Source organism: Lasioglossum baleicum, chromosome 5, assembly GCF_051020765.1.
Source record: "Lasioglossum baleicum chromosome 5, iyLasBale1, whole genome shotgun sequence".
Taxonomy (NCBI): domain Eukaryota; kingdom Metazoa; phylum Arthropoda; class Insecta; order Hymenoptera; family Halictidae; genus Lasioglossum; species Lasioglossum baleicum.
Window position 1 is genome coordinate 1,463,100 of NC_134933.1, and position 12,300 is coordinate 1,475,399.

The window sequence follows — 12,300 nt, forward strand, 5'->3', positions numbered from 1 at the left end:
TTGTAACTTGTAGGACACGTCCTGAAGTTTTTTTGTCCGGAACAGATTGTTTTGGTACTTTCGCGCCAATAAAACTGTTTCAAGGCGCAGGGCTCCACTACCTCGTCATCATAGATACGTTACTGTTTTTTCCGCGCAGCGCCATCAGCGGCCATCCATCGTACGAAAAATCTTGGACGATATCGGAACACTGGCAGTCTATCTCTAATAACTGTATAAGTCTATGGTTTCACCTCGATAGGTATGATCACTGATATATCATATGGTCTAAGGATATACACTGATATATATAGTATATCAGTGAGGATATATCAGTGGGTATGATCCGTGGACTCGATGACGACCGAGGGTAGCCGAATCTCGCCGAGTCTGCTTAACGAATAACATGGCGGCCGTGGCAAAGTTTTCGCCGCCCGTATGAGGGATTCGCGTTGTCCGTGATCGAGCGGTTGACGGTGCAGACAGATCGTCCAGTGATCCTGGCCGGATCGCTTTGCAATAATTCGCGAGTGGAAATTCGCCAGTGTGGTGGCAAGTTTCAACAGCCCGATGCGGGTCGCGTGCAAGTCTCGTAACGCAAATCATGACTTCGATGCTGTCCAGCTTTAACCCGCCTATCGTTAAACGATTGCTGGGTTGGAAGAAGTCCGAGGGCGAGGATAAATGGAGTGAAAAAGCTGTGAAAAGCCTGGTGAAAAAGTTAAAAAAATCGACTGGCCTCGAGGAGCTCGAGAAAGCGATCACCACGCAGAGTTGCAACACCAAGTGCATCACTATACCAAGGTACGCTCTCGATCCCGCTTACTCTCGCCCTGTGCATAGATATTACGATCTCTCTGTGACTCTCGGTTCTTTTCTCTTTTTGCCAATCTGTTTTTGTACCCACCACTGTGTGACGTAACGTAACGGGTTCGCGACGAGATTTCGCGTTCTCTGCGTTTATCTCTGTGTGTTGTCCGTCCCCGTCCCCGACGACGAAACTCCATGAAATATACATAAATAGATAAATAGTGTGCGCCCCGTGTGCGCGCCTGTGTAAGTGTTTTGTTCCTCGTTCTTATTTACCAGTCCACATAATCGTGCGTATAATGTCACGACGTCTATCCTATGACGTTTCTCTTTCACGGCACTCGAACATAGACGAGATGGCTTTCCGTTCTTATTAACAGGATCCGGTGTACCGATGATTTCTATTTTCGTATGTATGCTTCCTTATAAACGCCTGATAGTCCGTCACGCTCGTCACATTTTAACGCGATCGAATCGTTTAAGAAAACAGGATCGCTCGCAGTCGGACGTGAATTCGCTGTTTAGAACACCATCATCGCCGATGAGATTGCCCATTCGGTGCAATGTGTGCCTTCGCACGATAGGCAAAACGTCTGACAACGTACTTCGGAGCACGGTGTACTAATTCAGCAACACCAATATCATTTACTACTAACTTACAGTGTGGTTCGCAACACTCAATCTATTTAGTATTTCTATTGGTATGACAGCAAAACTTGGAAAAGAGTTATCAAGCCATAAAAAGATTAAATGACAGTGTCATCAACATGGGCTACTAAGCATGAATATATTCATTCGGATGCCGCATTAGTCCCGCCTTTTTTGCAATTTCTCGGAACTTCATCGAGTCCTCGAGGTTTCGTTGTTAGTCTGAAACATGTTTCTATTTTCTACATAAATAGAACCATCTTTTATTATTGTTATTGTTTTGTATTTCGTAACCGCTGTCAGCCTATTTTCTTCTAATCAGGTTAAAAATGCTACTGTTTTTGAGATGTACCTATGAATAGGCTATCGATGTTTATATTAATTCGTACACACAGATGTCGATCTCCACTTTCCCGGGACTTGTAGGTTAGGAAAACCAGTAAATGCGTACACTCTCGCAGACTTGGATCAAGGTCAAATCTGTCTGCTATTTCATTTCTTTGATGCGACTAAATTTATATGTTTTCTTTTTCATCGACTAAGCTATACTCAAATGTGAACATTTAAACCATCATTTCGCCACAAAACCTGTTGTACCGACCGAAACAAACCGCTTTAAACTTTCTGTTTGGTTGTGAGGGCTATTACGAGCCACCTTGCAAAATTTATTATACTATTTGTCCTCGGGCGTATCTCTTTTTCTACAATTTTTCATTTTCTTAGAAAATAAAATGTATTAGGTCAGCTTCCGTATATTTATTTGAATTATTTCGTATTCAAATACGACAAGGGATCTCGAGCGCGAACTTTTGCACTGACCTTATTTATTAATTGCAGAATGTTCGATTCGAACATTTTCGCGGAGGTAAAAATTACGCAGGAGCTTGTTATTAGTTGTTCACGATACGATGGTTAGGCGTTACGATCTCCGATTATTATCGTCGGTAATTATGTAACTATTTTAACGGAAGAACTATAGGGTACAAAGGAACGAATGGAATGGCGGGAACTGTCGTTGCCGATGCGTGAGACCGTTAAAACGAAGGACCGTGTAAGCAGTTCTTTGATAGTTCTCAGTAGCGTTTCGAATCGGAATAAATAACAATTACAGCGATCGCTGTCCGTTCCGGTTTCGAAACACGGCGCGAATGAAACGCGAAACACGTGCGACGTCACGTTGCACGTTCGCACGCGCGTCGCGTCGGTCCATCTTTTTCCTCCATTCGGTTTGTTGTTAACCCTATGCTATGCATAACGCATAACACATGAAAAAGAGCTTCTCCCGTTGAACATTATCGCGCAGCTTTTTTTTATCTCGTTCGTTAAAACTTTCGATAGCATTGACGGATTTCTTAACGCTCTTTTATCGAGAACGTTTGGAACCCGCGGAACTGGATCAAGGACGTTTGTTACCGTCATTTTTACATTCGGAATAAATAAGCGAAGAACCGGAGGCCGCGAACGATAATTTTCCCACAAACTAACATTATCCTCGCCTGATAATAATGTATTTCTTCCACCCAGTTTTTTCTTGAATTTTTTGGATATTTTCTCGTTAAGTTAAATCCACGATTATTCGCATACGATTTATTTGATCCTAAAACATGTAACATGATTTCTCATGTGTTTATTTTCGAAATAAAATATAATAGAGCAGCACGAAATCATTTATTATATTTTATTTTTATTTTAAAAGACGAACACAAAGTGAAGTTGTTTTCGTAACGATTCCACTGCGGATTTTTTAGCAAAATAAAAATTGTCTGCATCGATTGTAAGAGATAGAAATCAAATTGCATGTTGTTTATTCCCTTAGTGATTCTAACAGAGGAGAAATCATATATTGACATCTTCAATTGTAAAAATTTTCCAACAATTTTCAATTTCATCTACTCAATTTCGCTATAAATGCATAAAGATCCGCAGTCTAGCAATGATACTGTGTATTCGTACAGACTTAAATTACATAAAGTACAACAAGAACACTATGAACACTCGCAATAGTGATGAGCTTTGCAGTCTATTTTTATATACTCGAAGCAAATATGAAACTTTCCACATATGATAGATGCACGTACCACTAACTTGGTTGCATCAACGATAATTCCAGTGCATTTATTCATGTCCAATTTCCGGACAGTATCGTCTGGATATATCTCTACTTAAATACATCTGTCTTCTCTGCATTTGTTTAATCGATAAATAAATACGCGACAGTGTAGATCAAATATTTCTACTTAAATACAAACTAATTAACACACACATGCACGCGAGAAGACATATAATTTTAAACATTCTTGTCGCCGTGGTCGTATACGTAGCTGATCGCATATAATTTTTAAAGGACTAATTCAACGGACGCCGCAGGATTTCGAATGAATTTATCTGCTTTTTGTCCGGGTAAATTTAGAGTCGTCTATCTTATCTGCGAGATTGCAGATCGCAAATTTCGCACGTCGCGCGAAAGAAAAGAATGTTTGACTGCAATCGCGATGCATCACGGATTGCGACGAAGATCGTTGCATCTTCACGAAGATCTGTTCGTTTTTTATAAACACAGTAGAAAACTTCATACATTTATTAATGATAACTAGACCGCAGATTTTATGCATTTAGGGCGAAAATGAGTAAATGCAATTTAATCACTTGAAAAATATCAATGTGTCGGTTTGCATTGATTATAATCATTAAACAAACAATGAAATTCCTGTTTGGCTTCTGTTTTGTACAATTTATGCCAGGCCTGACCAATTAAAGTGGTTCCACGCAGGGCCGGCCATCTGGGGGGTGCGACGGATGCTATGCACCGGGGCCTCGCGATTGAGAGGGCCCCAACACGATCAAGAACTAAAATCTAATTTTTCTGAAGTTATTAATGTATTAGCAAAGACAAAATCACGCATTAAATGAACATGCATTATTAATATACAGGGTGACAGGGTATACAGGGTTCTTAGGGCAAAGTTACACTGTTTGAAGGGGCACATGTAACGGTGCAAGGGAAAAAATTTTCGAGGTCATGTCTATGTATGTCGAAAAGTTAGTACTTCACGAGATATTTCAATTTAAATAACTAAAACACCATTAATGTCGTACTAAGACGTTACACAAGTAAGCAAACGCTAACATCAATTTCAATATCAATGTCAATTTTTCAATTTCAACTTCAATTTCAATATCAACTCTTGTACTTCATTTTCAACTTCAATTTTTCAATTTCAACTTTAATTTCAACTTCAATTTTTCAATTTCATTTCGTTAATACCAACTTCAATTTCAATATCAACCCTTCAACTTCAATTTTTCAATTTCAATTCGTTAATTTCAACTCTTCAATTTCAACATCAATTTTTCCATTTCAACTTCAATTTCAATATCAACTCTTCAACTTCATCATTAATTTCAACTCTTCAATTTCAATTTTTCAATGTCAACGTCAATTTTTGAATATCAACTTCAATTTTTCAATTTGAATTCGTTAATTTCAAATCTTCAATTTCATTTTCAACGTCAATTTTTCAATTTCAATTTCAACTCGTCAATTTACACTAGCAAGTAAACGCTAACGTTTTACTATGACAGTAATGGTGTTTTAGAGTTATTTAAATTGAAATATCTCCTGAACTACTAACTTTTCAACATACATGGATTAGTACTTTTTTATAAAGAATGTCCAGCTGCATCGATTGATGTATTAAAAAATACCTCATTCCATTAAAAAAAATATGAATGACCTTGAAATCTTGTAAAAAAATGACCTCGAAGATTTTTTCCCTTACACCGTTATATGTGGCCCTTCAAACAGTGTAACTTTGTCCTAAGAAGTTTTTTTGTACAACGAAAAGTAACGGAGATATTTAGGTGTTCTGTTTCTCCGGACTCACCCTGTATGTTCGTGTTTGTAAATTTTTTTTTACATTACAAAAAATTTGGGGCCCCAAATGGTTTCTTGCACCCAGGCCCCTTTAGGGTGAGCGCATACTAGATGGTCGCGGGAAGGCCGCGGACCGCAGGGGCCTTGGAGGAAGGGAGCAAGGAGTCCATGCGGCAACAAATCTCTAGCAGGTAGACGGAGAGCAAAGCTCCGCGGCCTTCTCGAGACCCTCTAGTATGCGCTCACCCTTATAGAGAAGGCCGGCCCTGGCTCCAAGGGTCATTTTGATGACGTGTAACGTTACAGCGGGCCGCACTTTAGGTGAACGTGCTTTTAAAAAATGTAATACAAATACAAAATGAATAAAACTTTATTGTTATACTATGATTCAATATAATTATGTAACTCTAGAGCAGGGATGCCAGATGCACGGCGTGCCAGGTCCCTTACGTTTCCGTCCCTCGCCTTGATGCTCCGTTAAGCATGCCTTCGCTTCCCCCACTCTTACCACTACCGCTGCCTCGTACGGCGTGGAGCATGCTACCGACTCGGTACGCGGCAGCGGTAGTGGTAAGAGTGGGGGAAGCGAAGGCAGGCTGAACGGAGCATCTAGGCGAGGGACGGAAACGTAAGGGGCCGCATCTGGCATCCCTGCTCTAGAGTCTTAATTAATGAGATATTTAATTTTTGTAAATCTATATTTATGTTCGACGTTGCACATCTTTTGTTAGCTGGTTTTTCTAAATTGGCATCAGTCAATGAAGTGATGAACTCTTTGTAAATTTCATCTTCGAAAAAGATGTTTCACAAACATATGTGAATCCAAAAGCACCTACAACTCGTTGTGCAAAATATCTTAAGTTGGAATATCTCTCGGATATTATATCGGATACAAAAATTTGTTTCATTTCATTGTTGCATTGTAACTCAATAATATCAAAGATATCAAATATACATAGAACTGGAGTGCGTAGTCGCACTTGCGCACTATAAAAATGACACTTCATTTATTTAATATTTTTGTATACATACACAATGTAAGACAGAAGTTTCAATCGTAATATAAAATCGCCCGGCGGGCCGCGTGTTGGCCAGGCCTGATTTATACAGACAGTTTTTGTTTTCCTTAGAGATCCGCAGTCTCATAATTATACACCAATACTATCGCAACGAAAATGTTTTCTTGGCAATATTTAAATTAAAATATCTGCATGAGCTAATATTTTTTTTATAGAGAAGAAAAATTTCACCAATCGGTGTAATGTATACGGTTCCAAGTCATACAAGTACACCGCATCATGCCCCTCTTGATACCGTGTAACATCTATAGAAATAATTTTTTTTGTAAAACGCATAATTTAGAAGTTAGTCGAGGCGATGGAGTTAGGCACCTCACCCTGTATAGAATCGTTTTAAACAATTTTTGTCTACCGTAAATTCGTAGAAATTAAGGATCCTTAAGGCGATAGGATACCTTCGGATCGTAACTAGAAAGGGACTAGAATCTTACTAAATTTTGGGTTGAAACATGGGTTTGCGCTCTTCGGTTGTTTGACCTTATTTGAACAGATTTTGGGCTGGGTGAGGGCTCATTCTGAAGAGGAAGGTTCATCACAGTGTGCTCTGGTTATGATTTTAACGAGATTATGTTTATATCTAATAATATGAGGGCCCAAAGTAGAAAAAAAATCTAGAGAAAAACCCGCAGATTTCAATGCATTTTTCTGTCTGTGAAAGATTTTTTTGACTTATATGATGATTGGAGCGCACGGCGTTGAATCTTCCTCTTTAGAATGAGGCCTCACCCAGCCCAAAATTTGCTCAAATAAGGACAAAAAATGTATGGGCGCAGACCCATTTTTTCGATCGAAAATCTAGTAAGATTCTAGTTCTTTTCTAGTTACAATCCGAAGGTATCCTACCGCCTTAACTCGAAACTCGTATAGAATCCTCTCTCTTGCTGTTCAAAGGACACTATTTTCCAAACTGAATTGATTTCGCTATTTTCCTTGTAGCTTACACCTTTCCTATTTTTTGTCGGCGTGCCTGTCTGTGTAACGAGGACGTATTATTATTAATGGGATTGATTGCGGCACGATACGCACCTCGTAGCCATTTTATCAATAACAGTTGCGGGCAACGTCGTCGCGGCGTCCAAGGATTCTCGTGGGAGAAAGGGAGAAACAGTTCGTCACCGAGAAAGGTAAATCTTTCTATGGAGACGCAAACTGTTTTCGCGTTCCTCAATTCCACTCCGAGCAAGCGAAATCGCGAAATCTTCTCCATTCGCTCGAATATTTCGCAACCTTTTCGATCTAACTGCGTTCGATTCGTGTCGGCCATTTCGGCAAATATTGTAAACCCAAAATCGGACAGCTCTTGGATCTAATTTTTCGCTAAAATCGAAAAATTTAATTTTCGTCGAGGTAGTTGATCGCGACGCTCCGTTCTTCCGAGAACCCGTTCATCGTCGCGTTGCATTCGCGGAACGCCGATAAGATAGATGACCGACGACGACGACGGGGAATCGACGTTCAACTTTTCGGGACAGAACGAGTCGTTTGCTGTTGTACCGTGAGTCCCGTTATTCTTATTTCTCGAAGCCGCCTTGACGAAATGAAGCCTCCCATTATTCGCAAGTTATTTTTGAGTAACGCCAGCTGATTGACGTTCGCGTAACAAAATCGATAGATGGAAATGAGCGTTTGCGTGAACATGTGGGACGAATTCTACTTTGGGACTGATCTTCCGGACGTCGCACAGTGGTCCGAGAACGCGATTTTACTGGCCAAAAGTCAAAATGTGACTGGATCTTCATAAAAGTTGATAATATAATCAGATGTTTTTGAGGTCACACTGATAACGAATCTGACATCAAAAATGAAAAATTCAAAATGGCGGATTCAATACTATGCACATATAGTCTGGAAATTCGTTTTTCGTAGAGAAAATTAAAGAGACACACATATTGACATTTTTCAACGCAATAAATTTGTATATGTATAATTATATTTCCGATGTTAATTCTAAATTATTCAAATATTTCAACATGGCTAATTCAAATTCCTCTTCATCTAAATTGAAGTGAGATAAATTGGGTGAGGGCTCATTCTCTAAAGAGGAAGGTTCATCACAGTGCGCTCTGGTCTCTGGTCGTCATATCAGTTGTTACGAGCCAGGACCGCGAGCAGCACGAGTGGCCGGCGAAGGGTTCTTACCCTAGGAATATCATATCAATTTGTTAGTTAATGTATGCGGATTGAGCCAATGCGAAATTGGGGAGCTGCTAGAATTATAGACAGCGAGGACGAACCTGACGCGAAGTCAGGGAGCCTCTAGGAATGGAGTGGAATGGAGTCAAACGACTCAAACGCAGACGAACCCGATGCAGTGCTTCGATTGAGCCCAACTTTTTTGATACGATGGATGGCCGCTAGAGGCGCTGCGCGGAAAAACAGTAACGTATCTACTATTGGGTAGCAAAGCGGCCAGAGCCCTGAGCCAGTTATATTGGCGGGAATGTATCGAAATAATCTTACCGGACAAAAAGACTCCAGGACGTGTCCTACGAGTTATAAAATATACACAAATACACTTATTATACATTCATTTTTCAGAATCAAATTATATAAATTTTTTAAAATTCTGCTGGGTGCTCAAGGAACCCCATTTCATCTACCCAATAGTAGATACGTTACTGTTTATCCGCGCAGCGCCTCTAGCGGCCATCCATCGTATCAAAAAAGTTGGGCTCAATCGAAGCACTGACCCGATGCGAAACCGGGGAGCTGCTAGGAGGTTGTATGACGACGCACAGTGGTCTGGATTGGAAAATCGTGACCCATTTTGTTATAACTTTAGAACCAGTAGAGATATTGCAATGAAATTTTCACTAAAATTATTTAAAAATTAGCAATTTTTAACTATAGGTAAACAAAAATTTTTTTGCATTTGTTAAACAATAATTTTTTATTAATTTTCATCGATATTTTTGATTAAAAAAAAAGTTTTTAAATATAATCTTACAAACTATTGTTTACTTTCTAACTATGTATTTTTTATATTTATGTTTTATACATGTAACGTTTTATGGAATACGTAAAATATCAATTCGAGGAATCTTGTTGCAATCAACAAATACTAACTTCACCGAAGAGGGAAAAACGCGTGTCAAAGATGTTTTTTATAATAATTTATAATAATTATAATTTTTTTATTGGAAAATCGTAAACCATGTTCGTGTAACTTTTAAATTATAATAGATATTGGCATGAAACTTGAAATGGATAATGTGGAAATGTCAGGCTATGGATAGGTTAAAGAAACTTGTTGATGTTGTTATTACTATATTAATTATTTATTAATTCCAATGCTTCTCTGCATCTAAGTCCTGGCGGAGTACATATCATCCATCCCGCGCGCGGAATCGATGTAGCGTCGATGCATTCAAAGAACAATAACTTATAATATTGGAAGAAATTGGTGAAAATTTTTGTGGGATTTTATAGGGGACGGAATGCCGAAAATTTTCCGATATGATAGAATGCTGACTTTTGCTGACCGTAAAAGATATGCACTGTCAATTAAAAACAATCATAAGAATTTTTCATCATTTTTCAGCTCTACTTTATTCATCTATTCTATACAGTAAATATTAATTTAAGGTATGATTTCTCATCACAGAAGAATGCTTTTTATCGGGAAATAAACGCTGAATCAAAATATTAAATGGATTCGTCATGGTTCTTAGAAGAAGAAAGGCAATTTCATTGACGAAAAAACATCATTTCTGAAATGCTCGACTTTGAGATTCGTTTTCTCTAAAACTATTTATTCAATTTCTTTAATATTTTATTTTTGAGATATATGGACATTTAGAAACAATATCCCGTTTAGTAGAAGTCGATATCTCAAAGTTGATTTTTGGCCAAATGGGTCACGATTTTCCAATCCGGACCACTGTGGCGACGCACAGTGGTCCAAATCGAGAAATTTAGTGACTTTTTGTTATAACTTTTGAACCATAAGAGATATCGAGATGACATTTGTACTAAAATTCATTTAAAAAAATAGTCAATTTGAACTACAGACAAATTAATATTTTTTTCATTTGTTAAACAATAATTTTAAATTAATTTTCATTCATATTTTCTACTTAAAAAAAAATTGTTTAATTACAATCTTCCAAACCCTTTTTTCTTCCTAAGTGTGTATTTTATATTTATGTTTCACACATACAATGTTTCATGGAATGGGTAAAATGTAAATTTGAGGAATCTGTTCTTAATCAACGTATACAAAAAGTACAAAAAAGGCAAAAACGCCTCATAACTGTGTCAAAAGATATTTTTTATAATAATTTATAATATTTGTAATATTGTATATAATATATAATAATTTAGTAACATTTTTTTGTAGATCTTTTGTTATAAAAATGTGATAACAATAACGGTTTTATAATATAACAGTAATAGCATACAACGAATAACATGAAATATAAAAAAACAATATTTGTAACAAAAAAAAAACAATAACAAATATCAATTTTATTTAACTGCATATCTTTTGAAGCTATTTAATAATTAATTTTATAGCTTCCGCATCTAATTGTTTATGTTCTTTCTTCAAGTTTATTCGTGCAGTGGATACATACGGATCAGATGTTAACAGAAGTCTATAAAATAAATCTTCATTCGTAATCAATCTGGAAAATTTTCTTGTATTTTTCAATCTAAATTTTTTAAAATCTTTGTGTCTGCTTTCTAAAGCTTCTTCCGTTAATTGGCCAATCGGAAGTAAGGCATGCTTTATGATTTCTGCACCATGAATCAATATTTTGTGTACAGATGCTGGCATATAGTACCAGCTGTAATTTGTGATGAAATATTTAGCCGTTTCTTCTGTATACTCCTTGAATTTTATAATATGTATTCGCTGCGAAGACGAAATTACCTGCAATATAATATAATTCTTTAAATTAAGGATGTATTAAATCCAGCTTTTCAAAATCTACTCAATACAATACAATTCAATGGAATTATATTATTTATAGAATTTTTTATGGTAATTGTACACTGGAAAATTTGATTAATATTTCGGCGCTGGATCCAAACGTATACGCATAAGATGACATGCCGCGGATGGATTAAACTATAATAACTTTAACACTGGGATAGCCTGGGAAATGATTTTTACACGATCTTATAGGGGAAGATCTACTGAAAATATTCTATTTTGTTACAATGCGCGATCCCCCGAGACAAAAAAGATACACCTTGTCAACTGTACAGCATTTTGAGATTTTTCTTTATTTCATTCAACATTATGTTTAAAAAACATTATATACAATAATTATTAATGACGTGCACGATTTCTTATCTCAAAAGAATGCTCTTGAAAACAAAAAAAAATCGAAACCAAATATTAACTGAGCTCCTCAGGACACCACGAAGAAACAGAACAGTTTTTCCGCGTAAAAGATTCTAATTTTAAAATGTCCAACTTTAAGTGTTTGTATAATTTAAATCTGAATGATATTTGATTTATTTTCTTCATTTTCGAAATCTATGAACATTTAAGAAGAGATACATGTCGATCAGATATTAATATGAGAAAGTTGATTTTTGGCAAAATGTCACTGAATTTCTCGATTTGGACCACTGTGCGACGCGAACGAACCCAATGCGAAACTGGGGAGCCGCTGGGAGGTTGGATAAGAGCACAGACGAACCTGATGCGAAATCAGGGAGCTGTTAGGATGTCGACAAACCCAATGCGAAATTGGGGAGCCACTAGGTTGGATAAATCTCTGTTTGGACAATTGGAATGTCGCGAACGAACCTGATGCGAAATCAGGTTGTCACTAGGATAATTAGTAAGCCTCGTAACTAGTATAATTTAATTGATGCAATCCGAGCGGTAAGATTGTATCGTGTGGAGACGTTCAATTACTTGATTAGGATATTGGACAATAATTATGGGTTTAATGA

General features: G+C 37.3%; 1 protein-coding gene across 1 annotated transcript in view; it reads left to right on the plus strand.

The window, feature by feature from the left end:
- Positions 1 to 309: 309 nt before the first annotated feature.
- Smox (Smad on X) overlaps positions 310 to 12,300 on the plus strand; it is a 46,394-nt gene continuing 34,403 nt past the window's right edge. The window contains exon 1 of the mRNA XM_076424578.1: positions 310 to 783. Coding sequence (XP_076280693.1) covers positions 584 to 783 — 200 coding nt within the window. The 5' untranslated portion in view covers positions 310 to 583. The remainder of the gene's footprint in view (positions 784 to 12,300) is intronic.